The sequence below is a fragment of the Tachypleus tridentatus genome, chromosome 13 (genome assembly GCF_004210375.1).
Source record: "Tachypleus tridentatus isolate NWPU-2018 chromosome 13, ASM421037v1, whole genome shotgun sequence".
Lineage (NCBI taxonomy): Eukaryota > Metazoa > Arthropoda > Merostomata > Xiphosura > Limulidae > Tachypleus > Tachypleus tridentatus.
Window position 1 is genome coordinate 22,106,312 of NC_134837.1, and position 22,627 is coordinate 22,128,938.

The following is a 22,627-nucleotide window of genomic DNA, read 5'->3' on the forward strand; positions in this document are numbered from 1 at the left end:
AACCACTATTCCATATTTCACAGAACTAGAAAATGAATTTAGTTTAAAAATGAGCGGAAAATGTCTACAAAATATGTAACTGATAACCGGAATACGTCTACGATAAAAATGGTCAAATTGCTCTCTGAAACAAGTTCCAGTTTCACCAAACATGCTTGTCCTTTTAGCCGTGGGGGCGTTATACAGTCACGGTCAATCTCACTATTCGTAGCCCAAGAGTTGGCGAAGTGTAGTGATGACTACCTGCCATCCTTTTAGTAGTACACTGCTAAATTAGAGATGGCTAGCGCAGATAGTCTTTGTGTAGCTTTACGCAAAATTAAAAAAAAAAACGAACTGAAACAAGTCACCAACAGAAACCACTAAAATGCAAATTTTGTGCTATCATGCAATCAGATGTCTATTTCCAATATTATTGTTTACGGAATGGATGTTGACCAAATATATTCAATTTATCGAAATAAAACATTGATAAGATTTCAAAGATGAGCAGAAATGCCTATAAAATCTATATGCGATAACAAATATAATTTTGCAGTCTTACTAATAGGAAATGGGAAATCGAAAATTTTCTCTCGTTTTAACCAGTTCTATATTCGGGCTAATTTTAACGAGGATAGAGGCTCTCCGTTAGCCAATCCAAGATTGGTGAATTTTTCCTGTCGATTGTAATGGATTTTGGTAAGACTAATTTGAGAAAATGCGCGAAATTCATGTCTTGTTACGGTGTGTAGTTTTTCAACGCCTGTTAAACCCACATCGTGAAGAATAAGTAGAAAGTAAGTTCGCATTAGATGTATCTAAAATCGGAAGTTAATCGTATTCGTACTAAACTTCAGTGATGATGAGAAAACCCACTTGTAGAGAAAAATATATATATGTAAAAACGGCTGGTTTGGGTTGATTTTTTTTTATGTAGAGGAGGTCGAAACGTACTGAACTTGCTAAAAATATTGTTATTTTAAATTTATTGTTGACTTTAATATTTACTGAGAGAGTTGGAAGTCTGGGTGCACGTAATCATTATTATTATTCGTGATGATGAGAAAACCCATACTTTCTCCAGCCGTTTTTACATACACATTATCATCATTATTAGGTTTGCTGCATTCATCATACTATGCTATAGAGATTAGAAATCAATCATATTTTAATTAAAAGTTGCGAAGAGGCAAGTTTTAAAGGGATGCGACAAGAAGTATCTTTTATGAATTGAGTAGCTAAGTTATAGCGGCACACTGATCATATGCGGAAAATGTTTAAAAGAAAGAAATTCAAATATTCAAGATAAACACATACCAAATTATGCAAATAAAAGGGTTGCTGGATAGTAGAATAAAAAAGTTTGGTTCACAAAGGGTATAAGAGATAAAATAAAATAAAGACATCACAAATTTAATAAATTTAAATTGAGTGGGATAACAGGAGAGTTGGAAGATTAAGAAGGTTGGTTAAACAGGAGATTAAGTAATCAAAAAGGATATGTGAAAAATGGTTGGAAATGTAAAAATTAACAGTAAAGATTTCTTTAAATATATTATGGCAAACAAATTGTTAGAATGGTGGTAGGACCTTTAAATGATAAAGAATGTAAGTATCTGATGGTTATGAGATAACTGGATTATTGAATTCTGCTTTTATTCAGTTAATGAAGGTTTGAGCAATATTCATCATACTTAACAGTTGATAAATTGAAACAAGATCATCACATTAAATCTGAGATTGTTGAGAAAACCATTGTGAACTTTAAAGAATGATAAAGCCATGGCCAGATAATATTTTCCAATGGGTTTTGTAGGAGGTTAAGGACTGGATATGTGAGTCACTTGCTATTGCTTTTTGAAACCCTGGAAGTTGGCTAATATTAGTCTTTATCGTGGGAGGTGACAAAACGTATTTCAGTAAATGTAGGCCTGTAAGTCTTGAATTAGTTTTAAGACCTAGGTAGGTGTAAGTGTAAGGTAGCTAACTGGACAGAAGAGTGTCTGAATGGAAGAAAGAAGAGGGTTGTTATAAATGCAGATCAGTCAAACTGGATTAGTGCTCCAAGGGGGTACCTCAGGGTTCATTCTTAGGACCTTTTGATCTTTTTGATTTATGTTAGTAATATAAGTGAAGGAATAGTAAGGAAACTATGTAACTTTGCTGATGAAAGTAAAATCAGGGAAGAGGAAGATGCTTTTCAAAAGTGTTTAGATCATTTACTGAGTTGGGTGCATAAATGGCAGATGGATTTTAATTATATTAGATATAAAGTAATTCATATATGTTGGTATAATTTGAATTATAAGTATAGTTTGGATGGGAATAACAGTGTCATGAAGAAAGGGATCTTGGTGTAATAGCCATCTGAATAATTTGTTGTTGCTAGTGGTGGGGCAAACAGTGTTTTAGGTTGTATCTACAGAAATATCAAATACATGTCTTAAAGAGGTTATAATTACATTGTATAGGTCCCTGGTTAGGCCACATTTGGAATATTATGTTCTGTTTTGGGCTTCTTACCTTAGGAAAGACATTGAACTGTTGGAAAGGGTCACTAGAATGGCACTTTGGATGGAGGAGTTGTCATATAAGAAGAGATTAAAATCTCAAAAATTATCTTCTTTACAAAAATGGAGAATTATAGAGGATCTGATTGATGTTGTTTGAGATTGTAAAGGGAATTGATTATGTTGATGCATTATCATTTTTCACATAGTGGTGAGAACAGTAGGATTAGGGGGGACCAATATAAATTTTGGCAGGAAGGAATCATCTTCAACTAGGACAGTTATTTTTTAAAAGAACAGTTAGCCTCTGGAATGAGTTACTTAAATATGTTTTGGAGGTGGTTACTAAGTAAGATTTTTAGTAGAAAGCTTAATAACCATAGGGTCATTCCATACCAACTCACCTAGAAAAAAGATCTTTTTGTAGTTCATATCACACATTTTCTTGAAAAAAAAATCAAGCAAAAACTTCGTTTTGATTTATTCAGCCATGCAGTACAGCTTTAGGATTTTGTTTGGCTGAATAAATCAGAAGGAAGTTTTTGCTTACATTTTTTCATGGAAATCTATAATATGAACTGGGAGGCCCTAGGTGAGTTGACATGGAATGAATGACCCTATATGAACAATAAGGCCTAACTTTTTATTTTTTTCTATTTGATTGTTTGATTTAATAATTTTGTTTAGAGTATGGGACAGCATCATTGGACCAATAGGTCCCTTGTTGTCTCTAAACATTATGTTTAAACTTTTTTGGTGTTAGAAAAATGTAGGTTCAAAAAGGCTATAGAAATGAATAAAAACCCCATAATGTGAAAGGCTGGCCCTGAAGAATAAAGATTCACCTTTCAAAATTGCTCAAGTTATGGGTTTTTTATTCTTTTTTATGTTTAAGTTTGTCATGGTTAAGTAACTAATTAGTGAATGATTTGATTGGTATAGTTTGTTTGTTGTCATTAGGTTAGTATGTTATGTATTTTTTCTGACTTTCTGGCTGAGTATAGTAAGGTTTATACACTGCTTGCCAAAATCTTAAGGCCAATGAACATAAAGAAAAAAATATGCATTTTGTGTTGTTAGACTCAACCACTTATTTGAGTAGAGCTTCGAAAGATGAAAATAAGGAAAGGGAAAATAAAAATAAACTTTTTTAGCATTTAATATGGAAAATGTGAACACTATGAAATTAGTCTAAATACTGGCTGGTCAATAGTTTAAGACCATACCAAAAAGAAGTCCTAAACAGGGTAGGAAATGCCCAACAAGAGGTTCCAGTAGTGAGTTGCACAACCATCATTGCGAATAACTATAAACATTCACTTTGGCATGGTTGATATAAACGTTTGCAGAAGCCTGGTTGGAATGCTGTTCCAAGTGGTGAAGATGACTTTATGAAGATCATGCACTGTTTGGAATTGATGTCCATTTCTATAGACTTCCCTTGTCATCCACCCCCAAACATTTTCAGTGGGATTCAGTTCGGGCAGACACACTGGATGGTCCAAAAGAATCACGTTATTCACCATGAAAAATTCCCTTGTCCTGTGGGCATTGTGAATTGCAGTATTGTCCTGCTGAAAGATCCAGCCATTTCCACACAAGTGAGGGCCTACAGTCAAAAAGGATGCCCTCTCCAACATTCCAATGTAGCTAGCTACTGTTTGACGCGCCTGTATAACCTGAAGCTCCATTGTTCTGTGGAAGGAGAAAGCATCCCAGATCATGATGGAACCTCCTCCACTGTGTTGTGTAGAAAATGTCTCTGGTGGGATATCCTTATCATGCCAGTAACGTTGGAAACCATCTTGACTATCCAGGTTAAATCTTTTCTCATCAGAGAATAAAACCTTCTTCCACTTTCCCACGTCCCATGTTTAGTGCTTCTCAGCAAAGTTTAACTGAGCTGTTTTGTTGTGTGGAAGGAGGTGTGACCTTTGAAGACGTTTACAGTTTTTAAAGCCTTTCTTTCGTAGATGTGGTCTTATTGTTTTTGAGCTGCATTCTGCATCCATAAGGGCCTTAATCTGGTCGACGATTGGCTGGTGTCTTGCCGGATAACCCGTCAAATCTCCTGCTCAACGCTGGTGAAATTTTCTTGGGCTGACCACTTGAAATTCTCATTTTGTATATTTTGTATCCCTCAGGGTCTTTTAAGAAATTTATAACAGCAGTATTACTACGCCCAATCTCACCAGCGATGGCACGTTGAGAGAGACCTTGCTTTTGCAGCTCGACAATTCTGCCATGTTCAAACTCTGTCAACTTTTTAGCCTTTGCTATGTTTTGCCCAATGTAACACTAATGCTTGAACACAATTGTCTTAATTTCATTTCGTGTTTACCGATTAACACTTCGTTTCAGTATGGTCTTAAACTTTTGGCCAGCTAGTATTTAGGCTAATTTGATAGTTTTCACATTTTACAGAGTAAATGCTAAAAAAGTTTTTTATTTCTATATTCCCTTTTTTATTTTTATCTTTTGAAGGTCTACTCAAATAAATGGTTGAGTCTAACAACTCAAAATGCATATTTTTCTTTATGTTCATTGGCCTTAAGATTTTGGCTAGCATTGTGTGTGTATGTTCCAGCTATATTAAAGTGTTATGCTGTTAGTATTTTCTGGTAACGTGATTATTATCTATGAGGGCACAAAAAGGTACAACTTTGAATTGTGTACAGCAAATTTATCATAAAGCTTGATAACAAATGAATTTTGCATTACTAAAGGCTTTAGTTTAAGTGACCTATTTTCATTAGTTTATGCTGCATAATAAATGTATTGGAAGAAGGACTGCAAGTAATCTTTACTTCAACCTCATTTGCAAGCTCGAGGATGGAAAGTGTGGTGTTTACATAAATCATTTATATTAGTTAAATGTGGAAGCAGTCATGAACAGATTCCTATTGAACTTAGAGCAACCAGAGAGGTCAGCCAAAAACTAGAACCCAGTCAGAAAGGGAAAGAAAGTAATGACAATGAAAGAATAACAAGAAAAAGATACTTCTTTTGTGTCATTATATTGTTATAACTTTGTCTTAGATCTAGCCCTGTATAGCTATTCTTGTTCATTGCTGTCCTCTATATGCAAAAATGTTTGTTTTGCATGGTGCAAACTTTGCATTCCCAATTACCCCACATTCATTGTGGTTGAACTGGATTTCACATCTAAATCATCATATGACAATCCTCAACTATTAGTAGTGTGGCACACCCTCCTGATGCATGTGACACTCTCTGATCAATTCTTTCAAACTATCAGACACAATGAATTCTGAAGCTCATGTTACCACTTTGTAGATACTTTCACTTACTTCCAACATAATTACACAGGTCAGGGGAACTCAGCTGAGGAATTTTAAACTTTCAGTTGTTGGGCCATTGATCAGTATATGAGTTAATATTCTTTTCCAAGTATTGCTTATCTTCCCCTGATTATGCTGAACTTGTTTGTGACCATGAGGATTTTTTTTCCTCTATATGACTATGCTGTAAGGCCTGGCATGGCCAGGTGATTCTGGCACTCAAATTGTAATCTGAAGGTCGCGGGTTTTAATCTCCATCGCACCAAACATGCTCATCTTTTCAGCTGTGTGGCATTATAATGTGATGGTCAATCCCATTATTCATTGGTAAAAAAGTAGCCCAAGAGTTGGCAGTAGGTGGTGATGACTAGCTGCCTTCCCTCTAGTCTTACCCTGCTAAATCAGGTATGGCTAGTACAGATAGTCCTCTTGTAGCTTTGTGCAAAATTCAAAAAAACAAAAACAACTCTGCTGTGCCTTTCCTGTAGAATCTGCTAGGCTTAACTTATCCTTTTTATACATGGTTTTTCATTTTATTCCTTTCACTAGTTTATTTTAGTCCAGCTCTTTTCTTATTACATGACACTCCTTCTTCATAGTATTTTGTTCTCTCTCCTTTTTTGACATCAGGGTTTATGCTCAGCATTTTGTTTCTCAGTTGCAAGCACGTATAAGTATTCCTTTCCCTTCATGTGCCTCAGATCATTCTGCCTTTGCTTACCATCAAGCAGATTACCCTTTTCTTGATTCTCAGCAGTTAGAATCACTGGTTTGTATGGGGTAACTCTGACAGTTCTATCCATTTATTCAACACCCAGCTCTCTTGCCTTCATCTTAATCTTTCAACCTTCTGTGGTATTTGTCCATTTTATACCTCCTTTCTGAAGAACTCCATTGATTTCCTAAGGGATTTTTGGGGGATACATTCTTGCTCATTACCTCCACATTGATGCACCTATTCTCTTCAGCTCTCTCTCTTTATGCACGGCATCTTTGCTGTTATGACATTCTTGGGAGGGATGCTGTCTTGTTCCATGTTTGATATCCATTTACTTCAGGACTTGTGCATTGTTCATTTTCTCCATCAGTCCATTTTGAGGAATATTCCTGAGAATGTGAAATCTGTGGAGTAACTTTTGACCATTTCATCTTTGGTTGCTTGTTTGTTTTATTCTGAGCCTTTGCTGTTACTTATTTTGCCACTCTTCCTTCCTTTATCTGTGTCTTCATTAGCAGTGGCACCATTTATTGTGTTTTTTGATGTAGGTTTCATTATGGTATGGCATCAATACTGGTGGCCTTCCTGTAGATTCTGGGACAGTAGGATTTTTGTGGTCACCTGTTGCACTCTAGTGTTGACATTCATCTGGACTCTCCACTGTTTTAACACCCTTGTTCTTCTAGTGGAATATGGGAATCTTTGCCAGAGTCTGGTCCAAAGTTGCTAGGGTGGTAGGCCATGGAAGTATAATCCTGTATGTGATTGCACAATAATATATAAAAACTAACAAATCCATTCAGTTGAAAGTAGGGCAGTGGTTATCTGTTGTTGTAGATGGTATATGGACCACTAGTTGTGTGTTCAATCTCTGTATTGTGAGCTTCAAGGGTTGATGTTCTGTCCAGCTTTTGTGCAGTTCTTTTCAAGGGCTGTGGTTGATATAATTGGTTGAGGTGATCCCCTTCTGTGTGGTGGGACCTGGAAGTTTGTAATGCACTCCAGTTTGCAGCTTCTGTGCAGTTTTTTTTCATAGGGTGAGGCTGTTTATAATTTATGGATGCATTCCACTTCCATTAAGTGAGACCTGGGGGTTACTGTGGTGCTCCAGTTTTTGTGCTGTCCTGTCTTGAGCATGATGTTACTTTGGAATTGATAGGTCATATTATATTTCATCTCATCAATTTGGAACCTTGATCCTACCATCACACTGAAGTTGATACCTGGTGATTGGTTTTTATCGTAGGTCAGAACCAATTAACATAAGTTTTAACATTGGAGATATTTGTGTTTCTTATTTTTTGTTCAATTTGCTTCATGTTCACCAACTCTGTGCAATGACTGCTGGAGGTTGATGTTGCATTCAGCTTATGTGTATTTCTATCCAGAGTGGGAGGAAGTTATGTTTTTCATTGAAAACCATTCATAATAAGCCATAATGAGCAATATTTTTTACATTGAGTTTAACAGCTGTAAGGAGAATAATTTTATCTTCTCAAAGAGTGTTGTGAAGTAATCAAACTCACCTGTGTGGAACTTGACAAAAAGGAGACATTTGTTTTTAAAGTTCAGGATTCAACTGTGGTAACCTATTTGTTAATGTAAGTGAATTAATTACTGATACTATTGTGATGAGAGCATAAAAATAATTTTTCTTGTTTGTTGGATTATAAAGTAATTGAATTGCATCTGTGAACTCCTGACAAGAAAAGAGAATTATTTAGAGTTTTTTGTTAATAATTTTTGTACATGTATTTGACTTGTTTTTAATATATTATTTTAAAACAAGTGGATTATGTGCTGTCCATTTATTGTCTAAATTTATACCAACAAGTAGCAGGCAAATTTTGTAGAAGAATCCACATCCCACTCATATTTAAAACCCTGACAAAACATACTTTAAAATGTTAGTAGTGTCAAAAGTATAGACTTCAAATGAGTACAAAGTGGCCACTTGGTTGATAAATTTGACCAGCTCATGTCAAGAGAGTTAACCATCTAAATCATACCACTTGTATTAACTGAAACAGTCATGTAAATCTAACAATAAGACAGTCTTCAAGGATATGTTTTAATGCTATATACAAAGACTGATTTCAGTTCATGCACAAAGTCTATCCATAGAGTCTGCACCAGCATTTGCAGAGCCCTTGATGTCTTCAATGCAGAATCAATAGTTATTGAGTGTGGGCTCCATGATCCTTGCACTGTAAGCTTTGCATCTCTGGATGTATGCAAGGTCTGTCTGGATGATTAACTCCTTTCATTAGAGATAGTTCTAGAATTTCCAAAAAGCAGATGGGATGGGCAGATACTCTTATTCAATCACAGAGTAGTAGTTCTCACTTTTCGACAGTTTTTAACTGATCTACATAGAAACTGTGAACTGGCCATGTTGACGAGTTTGCTGACTTGAGCTGACCAACAATCATGTACTGGTGAGAGTACTTCCTTGTTGTGGTGAATCTGATGACATGGCATGAAATTAAGAAAAAATTCTGCCAGACAAGGAGTCAACTAGAAAACTATTTACCAGACTCTCAATGGTTTTACTGGACCCCACTTTTTAAATTTGTTTTATATTGTGGGATTTCATTTATTATGTGGTATAAGTTAACAAACTAATTTTATTTATTGCACAAAAATATGTTATATGAAATAGTAAGCTCAAAGAGTTATCAGAATTAATTATCCAAAGTTAACAGTCATAATAATGAAAATAATTCTAAGATTGGCTTTTTCATTTTCACCTATTTCTTTCAACTTTGTGAGAAACATGTAACTGTGTGACTTACAAACTATTCATAGAATTACAAAGAAGACAACAAAGTGAAATAATTATCAGTTTTAATTATCAAAAGGTAACATTCATCATAATTTAAATTAGTTGATACTGGCTTCTTCATATGGAACTTCTGTCATATCATTATCTCCCTTTTTTGTTGTATCATCAGTCTCACTCTTTGTATCAGTTAAGTTGCACTCTGGAACATTTAGTGTTTCATCTTCAAAGTTACATACATCTGCCTTTTGTTTTTTCTTTTATTGTCCATATGGAGTTGTTAAAGGCCATTTTGATATGGTTCCATCTGATCTCTACAGGTGGAAGAGTGATTGAGGATCATATTCTTTCACTCTTGATGTATGTTATGCTATCCTCATAAGGTCTGATACAGTCTGTGGTTGAAGTCCATTTTGCAAACCTCTATACATTAGCTTGTATAAATTGAATCCATGTTCTACTTTAGCACTGTGTTTTGTAGGCTGAGTATAAGATCAACAAATGTATGAATGTTCTCATACCCACCCGCACACCACATTTCATACCAAACTGCTGCATTGTCAACCCTCTAATTTGCATTTTTTGTGTGATATGTCATAGACAATTAATTAACAAATGTATTTATGGAGGTCCATTTATTCATAATTGCATCTGGACCGAAAGATGTACACAGAGTGAGTGGTTCTTGAAAATGATGTAAGAGCAGTTGGAATTTGGTATCACTAAATGTTTTTGAGAGATCTTTGTTGTTGATTGGCTATATATTGATATAGCACACTGAAAGTGTCAAGATGTGTAGTCATTCAGGTATTTAAATCATTTTCTAAGATGAGAAATTAAGGCACTTAGGATTTTCTTCCTATCTTTGGTGAAGCTAATTGAATCATTCTGCAGATCTCTGACATCAGGTGAAATATGAAGTCCTTTTGCTTTCTGTTTTTGAGTAAGCCATGAAGGGCTGGTCCATTACATGTTCTGTATCTTTGCAACATTTCATAGGGCCTTGGCTCTTAGGATACAGTCTTGTCTCTGCAGTATGTAAGAAAATTTTCTCAAAGGTGATATGGTGCCCAATGTTAGATGAAGATAAAGAATCATCTTCCTTGACCTTAGATATTTTAGAAAATATTTTGCCTTACATTTGGAGGCAGCAGAAGCACTCTGATTATTGGAGACAGCATTTAAGTGTCCAATAAATGCTGTAAATACCTTGTGTAGGTTTTCTGTTGCTAGATTAATATGTTGCACCCATTTTGTGCCTTTTCTAGGTGTTTTCTACTTTTCTTGATTTCTTCAGCCCATCCTTAGCTGCTGCTGAATTTTAATGGTACAAACAAAAGGAATTCATCTAAAACTTTTTGGTTCTTCACATTTTGGCCTCCGTCTTTGATAGCTAATTTAACTCTATTAACTATGCATGAACTGGTATGATCAAACTTGCTTTCCATTTCAGCTTTGTTGTAATAACTGCCTGGGCCCCAAAGTTGACTGTAGCTCTATGTTGAGCAAAACCTATGTTTAATTATTTTAACAATTCTTCAGCCTTACAGGCAATGAGAAATACTCTAATCACCTTTTGTTTTGCAATGTGGATGTAAAATAGGTCTACTTATTTGTAGAACCATCACACATTACTATAAAATTGTGTGTAACTGAGCCATTCAGTCACTTCAGTGTTTGCAGTTTCTGCATATATTTAGTAAAAACAGCTCATTGATGGGCACTTGTGAAAATTGTGTCAGTATCGACGCCATTTTGAGTTTGAAATTCTATTAGGCATACAAAATCTTTAAAGTGATGGTTATTTAGTACAAGTGTATGAGCTGAGCTAATTAATTTAAGAATCCTTCCTTTCTTAGTAGTTGGTATGAAGTGAAAAGCCTTGAGTGTAATTTTGTCTTTCCTGTATCCTTGGCATTTCACATTAAACACTGATTTAGCGTGATCACAGAAAGCAGAGGCCTTCGTATTGAAATTGGTTCATTGAAGAAAGGTGATTTGTGTGTGCATAATCTGGCATAGTTCTGCAGAATTTACAGTACAGCTTACTTGTGTCTTCATTTTCAACCTCAATCCAAGGAATTTCAGCTTTTCAGCAAGTGTGAGGGAGTTATGGGAGGTAATATGAGCCAACATGTATGCTAAAATATCTGTGACAGTAAGCCTGACAGAAAAAAGCAATGTCAACTTTTATTTTTGAATTTTTAATGCCAAATGCATAAAGCAATTGTTTGAACTACTAATATTTTAAAAACTTAATTTTCTGTGTGATCAAATTTGATCAATAACTCTTTATTGGTGACTTAACATTAGAATATGGATCATTGGATGGGTTTTGTGTATGGACAGGTTTATACCTGGAAAGCTGTCTCTGGACATCAGTTCTTTTAATAATTTTTGTAATCTCTGTTGTAACTTTACTTTGGTCATTTGTTGAATCCTTCAGAAAACATGTTCAATGTTTTGATATAACTGCTCTAGTTGTTAGCCATTACTTGCATGATCAGTGATGGTAAAGTTATATTACAAACAGTTTGTGTAACTATTTGAAATGATAGTATAAACAATGATCAATGATGATGATTGTTGGAATTTATTGTACAAATACAAGATTTATTGAATCAAAAAATGTAAGTCACTTATTTAATTACTGATTGTATTTTATTTTCTGTGGAAAAATAGATTGAATCATGAAGCTGTAGGCCACAGAAATAATTGGTGATTTATTTTTGCTGACGTATATTTTTTCCTTGAATATATATTTATTTAATTATAAAAAACTTAAGCAAATTACTTTTTGCATTCAATTTGAATAAAATGAATTTTTTGTAGAATTGCTGCTATGTGACATAGGTAGGAAATAGTTTTAAGTTAATTAATTTATAGAAGTGTGTAAAAATATATTTGAATATTGAATCCTTGGTCAAAACTTTGTGGAACAAGGGGTATGGCAATGGGTTAGATTTTGCCAGAACTTCCTCAAAATTGCCAACAAATTCTGGTGGTCCAGCACTAATTTCATACACTGTGGCAAGTTGTCTCTATCGTGTTGTTTCTGGCAGCAGCACCCATGGTGACAGTCACTTTTTATTTTCTTGCTAGCATCATCTTTGTAAGTCCATTTGCTTTATGTTAAGTTGCTTATTGGTGACAGACTTGCACTCACACTCTGCCCCATTTTATAACAAGTTTTGCATATCTTCTTCCACTTCTTTTAACCTTTGATTGCATCCTGCTTCTGGTTAGACACTTCTGGTTTCTACTTTGGTTATTTTTGTATTTGTGGGCCCCCAGTGGCACAGCAGTATGTCTGCAGACTCACACTTTTGAAAACCAGGTTTTGATGCCTATGGTGCTCAAAGCACAGTTAACTCATTTTGTAGCTTTGTGCTTAATTCTAAACAAGTAAACTATTTTGTACTTGCAAATTGAACTTCTTTCTTGAGTAAAAAAACAGATTAACAACTTCTGATACATAGAAAATCATGTTATGTCATGTTGCTTACCAACAATATTATGATCAAATATTGTTATAAGTCTGTGTATTGAAAATGTAAAATGAAATATATAGACAACAAAACTGTAAATATATTCTTGGTGGACTCAAACACATAATTTTGCAGCTTTTTCTTAAAAACATGTTTGAATCAACATTGATTAAAGACGCTTGCTTTTTTATTAAACGAGTTGTGATATAATGGAAAATAGCTTAATTCACAAGTTATTTAAGTTTAAAATTTTGATTGGTTCACAGAGGAATTTGATGATTTTTGGCTTTTTGAACCTTACTTTTCTGCACTTTTATTGATCAAGCTTGATATTGCAAAATTTATTTATTTCAATTAGATTTGGAAAGTGAGTTTAAACTTACCATATACTATCCCATAATAGTTTAAAAAGTCACTCTATAACAAACCATAATGGTTAAAAAAAATTCCATCGATAACATCTTGTAAATAGTTAAAACTACATAACATCTCATAATAGTAAAAAAACTACTATATAATATCCCATGACAGTTTAAAAATCACTATAACATCACATGAGAGTTAAATAAAATATATGTTATAACATCTTATAATAATTAACATTATTGTTGATTATTTAGAAGAAAAGTACAAAAGCATTTTTGATGGTATAATATTTCATAATAATTAAAAACCACTCTTATCATCCCATAATAGTTAAAACACTATTTAGAGAATAAATGTTGGTAAAAATCAGGTATAGTAACTGCTTCTAATATATATATAAAATAGTTTAATTCTGAAATGATTTAAGTTTAGAATTGATATTTTTTAATTTCATGATAGATTTTATGCACTTGGCTCTAGGCTAGATGAACATACACTATATCTTTACATTAGGCTTATAACCAACACTCATTAGGAGGTCTTCCATTCTCATCACTAAAAGTTTAATAGACAGATAGCAGTTGAACTATTCTATCTGGCTAAATGCATTTTGGCTTTTGTGATTACTATTTTGAGAAGTCAAGTGTGATGTAATGTATACTGGCTTTATATAGATAGGAGTCCTGTTTAATTGTAACTAACTTTACATGGATAAGAACCAGTGAAAATGGAACACAAAAATCTGGCTGTTGTTCTATGGCAGTTCAACAATGCTTAGTGCAGTATGTTTTGTTTGATATATTTGTATGCATGTCTTTGAGAGATGGAGCTTCTGATAGTAGTTATTTTGTGTCTCTGTTTTCCTGCTTGAGAGGAGTTCTCTTTTTGAGGACTATTGAGTTTCTTGTTCCTCTTGGAGATGTATATACGTGTTTTCTCCAATGGATTTTAACTTATCAGTGTAATATATTTAGAAATCCAGTCTTCTGTTTCTTTCTCCTACTTCTCACCTTTTGTCATGATGACTCATTCATCCCACACAAACTTGGGTGTCCTATTCCTCCTCCTCACCTTGTTTAGACTTGCATCAGTTTGGAGATTTCCAGTGGCTCAGTAGTAATTCTGAGGGATTATATATTTATCAAATATTTAAATGTGGTGGGCACAGTACAGATAGCATTCTGTGCATGATAATAACCAGACATGCAAACAAAAATCTGTCAAGTGAAGCTTCTGTTCTTGGGCAAATTTCACAATCTTTTATTCAGAAAGGATTGGTAGGGTTTGATGGCTCTCCCAAATCTGTGTGAAAATTAAGATGTGGAAACATTCTGGTTAAAACATCAAAACAGAACACATCAAACTTTTCTGGAAGTCTGAGACTTTTGAGGATTTGTCTATTCATGTCACTCCCTAGGTACCCTGAATACATCTTGAGAAGTTATCCCTTAGTCAGATTCTTGCAGGTCTCTAGAGTCAAGGAGGTTTGGCTTACTTCTTCTCAGTTTGACATTTAATTCTTTGTCTCTATACATCTGTGAAGGCTTATGTTGTAAGACAGACCTATATTCCTAACACTCTGGTGTTTCCAATGCCAGTTGTTTGGTCACTCTAAGACCTCCTGCTTTGGCTCTTTGTATTGTGTCTATTGTGATGCAAAGACTATGAGGCATATCTGTGTGACCAGGAACCTCACTGCATCAACTTTGATGGCTTCCATCCTTCTTGTTTCTATTCTTATCCAAAGTGGATTGAGGAAAAAGAGGTACAGCACTGTTAATAACATGTCTTATCTTGAGGCATGGAAACTTTTGTTTTCCATGTCAACAAAGACATGTTTCTGCCCTCCACTCTACCACATCAGAGGGTGTTGAGACCACCTTTTCTGTACCTTCTGAAGCCTTTTCCTCTTATCTACAGAGTTTGCCTTTTGTGAAAAATGGAATTGGCAGGTCCACATCATTTCCTGCCTGGTGACTGTTGGGGTCCATCTCATTGGCCTGAATGTGCAAATCCATTATACTGTGACACACAGTTACAAGACTCACCATCTTCTGACAGAGATCTGCTAACTTGACATCAAACAGAAACCATGGAGGTTGACAAACCTGTGTCTTCTAAAGAGAAGCAACATGGTCACAATTCAAAGGGCTCTTTACCCTCATTCTCTGCTAAATAATAATGGTCATACTGATACAGTAGATCTGTTGAGACTTGTTTTCCAACTTGGATGACATTAAGGCCCTGATTGATTAATACTGTTTAGTCTGTCTCTTCTTACAGGAAATTTCTCTCCATCTTGCAATGCTGTCACTCTTTGGCAGCTTTTTTTCTATTGGAAAAACAGGTTGTGTAATGGTTGGATTTATGGTGGTGTGCCTTTGCTGGTCACCCAGCATGTGCCCTTTATATCTGTGCCACTAGTCACTTTATCTGAGACTATGGCAATTTGTACCATCACTGTTTTTTCTGTCTACCTATTTTCAGGAGAGACTTACAATCAGTCAGATTTAAATGTTCTTTTAGATTAGTTGCCATCTCATATTCTCCTCTTGAATGATTTTAATGGACATATCTCACTCTTTAGGTATGTGCCAATATTGATGGCAGTGGTCATTCTGTGGAGCTTATGCACTGAGATCATAATCTCTTTATTTAGTGATAGTTTTTTCACTTTCTTTCACAGATCCATTCACATTTTTCACTGCTATAGATCTCTCTGTCTGATTATCCTTATCCTATTCTCATTTTTCTTGGAGTGTGAACATTAACCCATGTGGCAGTAATAATTTTTCCCATCATCTTGCAGTAAACTGGTCATTGTTGATGCCACCCAACCCATGTGCCATGGTGGAAGGAAGACCAGGACAACTGGTCTTCTTTCACAACCTCATCAGAACTTGATCCTGCTGTCTGATGATGACTGCATGGAAGAAGTGACTAACTGTATAGTCCAGCAGGTGCTCTTTCTGTTTCTGTGACCTTGAAATGTTTTTACAGTATCTTCATTCTTGATGCAGTCTGGCTTGCAAGGATGCACAGAAGGCTCAAAAACGAATTTGGGAGACTTTCTCTTTCTTACCTCATCATTTATCAGTGGGCCCACGCTCATGCTCGAGAGGTCAAATGTCAAAGCCAGAAGGAATCTCGGAATAAGTTGATCTCTGGCATCTAGCTTCACCAGCTCCAAATTTATGCCTGATAAGATTTGGAAGGTCATTGGACTGTATACTTCCCAGTCCCTTTTGATCTTGCTCATTCATGTCGGTTGTTGAACATGATGTTGATAAAGTGGCAGGTTCAGACTACCTTCAAATTCTTTGTGCATTGGACAGTTGCACATTATTTTTATTTTTCTTCTTCACAAACTGGCAGCAGGGATTGCATCCTGATTCTGAGCTTAGACTCTGTTATAATCCCATGGTGTCAAAAACAAAGTCCATGGGACTTATTTTTGATTGCAAGTAGCTTTGTGTTAGGTGCACCAGGTCACTGAATATTCTTTGCATCCTTTCTTCCACCTCTTCCCTGTTCATCATCAGGGGCTCCATCTCTATATGGAGGCATTCAGCACTTTGCCTTTCTAGAGTTTTTACACCAAGTCCCATGAATCACATGTACATTTTTACATTTGGACCTCACTCCCTGTAGTAGATTGTTAAACAGTGTTCTTTGCCACAACACCCAATCTGGGATTGTATTTTTAATCCTCAGTGGGCTGTTCTGTTTAGTAAAAGATGGCCCATTCTTCCACTTTTGGTATCCATATGCAGCCACACCTGTCCAACTTTGGTCTATCATTGGATGACATTTCTGAGTCTCTTATTTGACCCATTCCTCTATGTTATCATTCTCATTTGTGATCTTTCTCTGAGAAAGGCAGATAGTTCAAACTGGAAGTACTGCCCTCTCTTTGCCAAATGTCTCTTGAACCATCCCTTGTAGCTATTTATGTAGATGGTTCAAAGTCAGGCACCTCTGTGGGCTTTGCTGGTTTGTAATGGATCAGTAGTTGAACACAGACTCCCCTTTACAGTTTCTGCATTCACTGTAGAGTTGTATGCCATCTTCTTTTCTTGGATCATGTAGTAGCTAATCAGTACTTTAACTGTACTGTTTACACAGTCTTTATTTGTTGTCTACAGGCCTTGTAGTTACTTCACTTGACTTCTTATGCTGTCCGTTTTTGGTATTTTGAACCACCTGACCCAGTTTTCTTTGTCATTTGTTTATATCCAGTTTTTCTGGATACTGGTCCATGTCAGTATTTAGGGGAATGAGTTCACAGACACTGCAACTAAGTCTGTCTGCTTTGGGTCATTGTGGACTATGGTCCTGTGATCAAGGCTCAGCTTTGTGCCAGTTGGAAGTCCCCTTGGAGTGAGAAACAATTTAACAAGCTTTTCCAGAGGAAATCTACTGTTGCTCTTTGGCCATCTAGTTTCTGTATGGATCATAAAAAGAAAGTTGTCCTGACAAGGCTCTGCATTGGTCACAGCTTTTTAATCCATCATTTTCTTTTGTGTGGTCTGTGTTACATTCATGCCACATTAGCTAACATTTTATTGTTGTGCCATTGTTATGATTGAAAGCAGTGGCACCATTTTAGACATGTATACTCTCGGAATTTACCATTGACTTTGGATGGTATCATTGGTGACAGTGACACTGTCTTTCTTGACCACGTGTTTAACTTTTTATGGACCATTGTTTTTTTAATTCTACTCAGATTTAACCTTTCTTAAATTTCAACAACAGCAAAAAATAAAGCACAAATCCTTTATTTTAGCACATACAGTTTTTACCATGTTTACCTCTAACTGTTTTATGTTTGTCAGCGAGTTTTTTTTTGTTCTTACCATCTTTTTAACATTTGTTACAAAACTGTTTTACATCAAAAGAAATGAAACAATTCCTTTTTTTTTGCAAAGGTTGGTTTGCTCTTTTAGCAAATGTTTGCCACAGACAGCTTCATTGTTTTGCACCATTAAATGCAAACCAGTCATCTAGCTACTCTTCTATCCATTTTGGTAACTTATCTTTCACATCTATAGAGGAAATGTTTTTACAAGTTCTGTGTGACAACTTATCAAATGCTTTCTGAAAATCCAGTTACATCAAATCCTCATTCTTACTCTAATCTGTATAAGCAGTGACCTTTTCAAAGAATGTCAAAATATTTGTAAGACAAGATATTCTCTTAGTGAAACCATGTTGACTATCAAATAAAATTTTAAACTTTGTAAGTTTGAATGAACTCAATATCTAGCCAGTTGGTACATTGGTAACCACTTCTAGTGGATAAAAGATTGCTTTATTTGCTTGCTTGTAATATATGTGTTTCCATTGCTGTTACTACCTAATTTATCCCTTTAAATGTCATGTCTTCATGTAAGTTTTTCTTTAAAATTCTTCCATGGAAAATAAAAAAAAAATTGTACTATCATGAAAAAGGGTATTCCCCTTCAAGTTTCTTAAAGTTTACAAGTTTAAAGCTTCATTTAATTAATAAAATTTCAAAATGTTTTTGTATTTGTTTTGTATTATGCATCAAAAAGAAACCTTGCATTTGGAGAGTTATTATCTATGAACATGACAGGTGAAATAGTTATAATTCTGTGTCATTTTCATAATCTGTGTTTTTTGTAGTTACTTTGTAATTACCCGTTGCATATCTATGTACCTACGTACCATTTGTCCTCTCAATACAAAGTAATAAGAGCCTTAGTGTTATCAGTCCTCCAAATAATCTTCTAATAACCTTTCCAATGAGTCGTATACTTTCTTTGATAATGGAAACCGAAACTGTACACAATGTTCCGAGTGAATGGTAACTAATGATTTGTATAGTTATCTCTTCATGACTTGGGGTTATTTATATGCTGCTTTGACAAAAGTTACAAATGTTAAATGTGACTGGATTAACTCTTAGTAAAGTTTTATTTTCTTTTATTCACCTATCCTAAAATCCAATTAACAAGTCTTTTCCTCTACTCTCATCAATATGATTTTCCTGTTTTGCACTTTATTAGAAGCTTTTTTGAACACTTAAGTACACCAAGCCTACACTTTTCCATCACTTAGATAAGTGACAACATACTCAGTTATAATAAAGAATTGATTACTTGATGAAAGATGCTTTTTATCTTTTTAGTCTTTTATTTTTTATATTCACTCTTTCATTCCTATAGGTTGGAAGATCTTTGCGACATTTTACTGTTGATTGATAAAACTTGGGACTGTACTTGTATCAGGATTTTTTTGCATAACATAGATTTTTATATTCAACTAATTTTCTTACTAATTATATCTACAGATATGTTTATATATATATATTAAAGGTATATTAGTATTTGTTCTTATTTTCAGGTGAAATAAAAATGGAAAAGCAATTACTCCAGCTTGCTGAACAAAGAGATTTACAAGGACTAGTTGAACGTGCCCAGAAAGTTGAGTTAACTCAGGTGAACAAAAATAAATACATTTTCAAGATACTGTTACTTTAAGTAATTACATGGGCAGTTAACTGAAAGCTGTAAGATGTAATGAGATACATTCATATTCCTTTATATGCAGGTGAAAAGGGCTGGAAAATTGTAGCTCGTATCATGAAAATACTTTGAATGGATTAATTTACGTTTAAATGTTATTTGCATAAGAACTCACCAGCATTTATTTATTTTTAGTTTTAGTGTACTTGTATTTGTCTCATAACATTTGCTAAATCTCATACATGGTACATGCCATTTTAAGTATTATTTTCAGTACAGTTCTGTGATAATTTTCTTGAAAGTTAAGAAACAGGTTGCTGGTAGACTTGAATCAGTGTGTTATATTTTTTATATTGTTGCTATAAATGTTCTTAATGAAACTTTTACTTCACTTTAAAACCGAGTTTTAACAACATTTTTTGCATAATTTACCTCCTCTTCCAGTAATGTGTTAATGTTTATCTTCACATTTTATAAATTAAATAAGAAAAGACAAAGTGGCAGATGGTTAATCAGCACAATGTGTGAAGAAAAAGACTTATGTTTAAGTTAACGTAATTGAAAGACCCATTGATAACCATATGTCTCATCAAATAAAATTCAAACTAACAACAAATACAACACTCTTACACAATCATCCCTCAAGTTTATAACACAAACAAAGTATAATTTTCAAAGAAAAAATCTACATCTTTACTTTCAGAGCTTGCTTTATTACCTCTAATGTTAAAGTTTATATTTTTAAACTTTTTCATTCCACCATTTTGGCAAAAACATCACAGATTATCCAAGCTTCTAACGATTTTCAACAAGTAACTGAAGTTCCTTCTAAATCTTTTGCAGTTAAAAGGAAACAATTTCACTGTTGTAACAAACTTCTCAGATAACATGACATAAAGCAACAAGGCTTTGTCTTCTAGCATGACCTTAGATATCATGTGAATCAAAAATGCATTGAGTGAGGTCTTACCAGATATTTTTATCTGGCTTACAATAACCATAAACTTAAGTCAGAGTTTCTGTAAGTAGAACCAAGAACTAATTACTTTTCCCCACAACTAAATATTCAGAAAGGATTTAAGGGTTCAAATTCTCCTTATTTTTTATAATTAATGCTCTTCTTAAAAAAAATAAGTAGGTTTTTTCCAGATTTCTACATTTTATCTGTATAATTTTACATCTTTCATTAGTTATTATAACTTCAGTTTTCTGGCTCGTTATTGACATTGCTATGGGCTTTTTAGATAAGAAGAGACCAGGTGCAAGGCTTGTTCATGTTTTTGTTAAAGAGTTATAAAATTACTGAATGTTTGTCTGAGGTGTGGTAAGTTTAGTTTCTTTCAAAGTTTTGTTTGAAAGTTAATAGGCAAATAAAGTCAACTTAGTTCTGTATGCTAAGTTTATTTATAAAGAGTAACTAGAAGTGTAATATTTATTTCTCTAAAATTATTTTTTGATAAGATATGACCAAAGGACTAGTTGACCATTTGTTACATTAGAGATGGTCTTAAAGGACCACATGACCTTCTGCCATCCAGCATTGTTTTTATGTACTTGAATTAATTTAAATATTTTACTAGTCAAGAAGCTATTAAAGCTATTTATGTAAATAATAAACAAGAACCTAAAATTGACCTCACTTTCTCCTGATTAAAAACAAAACAAAACCATTTATTATTTTTGTTTAGATGGGTTATTGTTTTGCTATTCATTATCTTTTGACATATGAAGGCTCCAGTAGGCTAAACAACTTTAACTTAAGCTGGCACACAGTTCGTTTTTCAAACATTTGTCCCAGGGCAAAAATGTACATAGGATAATCATAAAGTTGACTTAACATGTGCATTTTGCTGGTCTCCTTGTGCTTAGAGGTTTTTCTAAAATGCAGTTAGAAGGTGTGATCAAAATTGATTTATTCTTTTCATGTTGACTTGTTACCTTTGCTAATATCCCTTTCATTGTTTAAGTTAATCATCTGATGGTATTGATGTTTGTGGCAGAAATGGAGAGTGATGTTGTTAATATGGCAAATGTTGTTTGTATTGTTGATATAGGAAGGACTGAAGTTTTTTGATAGGTTGGATAAATGAAATGTCAGGGTTTGTGTATGGGCAGGATTTCCCACAATTAGGTGTCTGTGGCATTTTGATAATAAACAAACAGCACACAGTCACTTGCTTTAAGATAATATATTAAAACAGGTCAAGCTTGTACACATTGTTGGTTATCACTGTTATATTTTATTGCTCAGAAAGAAAATGTCGCTTGGATTTGGCTTAGATAATGCAACTAAATGTTTATGTTGCAATTCACTGAAGGACTGAATTGCATTAGAGGTTGACTTAGGAATATTAAATTATTATTCTGTTATTAATGTGTTTTTTTTTTCTGGGGAATAGTGATTGTGGTGAAGAACTGACTATAATCGTGTTTCTTCAGCAAAAAGGTGTTCACACCAAAACAGCTGTTGTTCTTGTAAATAACTTACACAAATAGAGCTCCAACCAATATGTTTATTGTATTCTATCCAACCTGATGTTCTCTAGTACTGAGTGAAATGCACTGTCAGCAGTGTATATGACATTCATGGTATGGTGGAAATACTGTTATATACTCTTCCTTTCTGAAAAACCCTAAAGGTCTGAATAACAAATATAATGTTAAATATACAATAAACCTGATCCTGTTATTTTAATTACAAATATAATTACTGTACCAAACTATTGTTTATGTTGTTATTTGAGGAGAAAAATGGAGAACCAGACAGTGTTTTATACATGTGATATTTGCTTGAGGAGCATTATGTAGATAGTATCATAATAATTAACATCTAAGTGATGTATTTATTTATTGTACAGGTTTTCAAGCTTTTAAGAGAAGAATTTTGCAAAGGACGACCTACTGGTGTTGTAGTAGTAAGAGCTTTATTTCAAGGTAAATAAATAGAAGGATGCCTTATTTACAAATAATTTATACAATATTCATCAT

The 22,627-nt window shown here is 34.2% G+C and overlaps 1 protein-coding gene across 8 annotated transcripts in view; it reads left to right on the forward strand.

The window, feature by feature from the left end:
* Nucleotides 1–562: 562 nt before the first annotated feature.
* The window catches only part of FANCI (Fanconi anemia complementation group I), a 140,791-nt gene continuing 118,726 nt past the window's right edge, over nucleotides 563–22,627 (forward strand). For 4 of the 8 annotated variants that reach the window (XM_076474380.1, XM_076474378.1, XM_076474382.1 and 1 more), the window contains exons 1-3: nucleotides 563–681; nucleotides 19,518–19,612; nucleotides 22,498–22,573. In XM_076474380.1, coding sequence (XP_076330495.1) covers nucleotides 672–681; nucleotides 19,518–19,612; nucleotides 22,498–22,573 — 181 coding nt within the window. In that variant the 5' untranslated portion in view covers nucleotides 563–671. Of the gene's footprint in view, nucleotides 780–19,517; nucleotides 19,613–22,497; nucleotides 22,574–22,627 lie in introns of those variants that run through there. The other 4 variants (XM_076474381.1, XM_076474379.1, XM_076474384.1 and 1 more) reach the window with 2 other exon arrangements.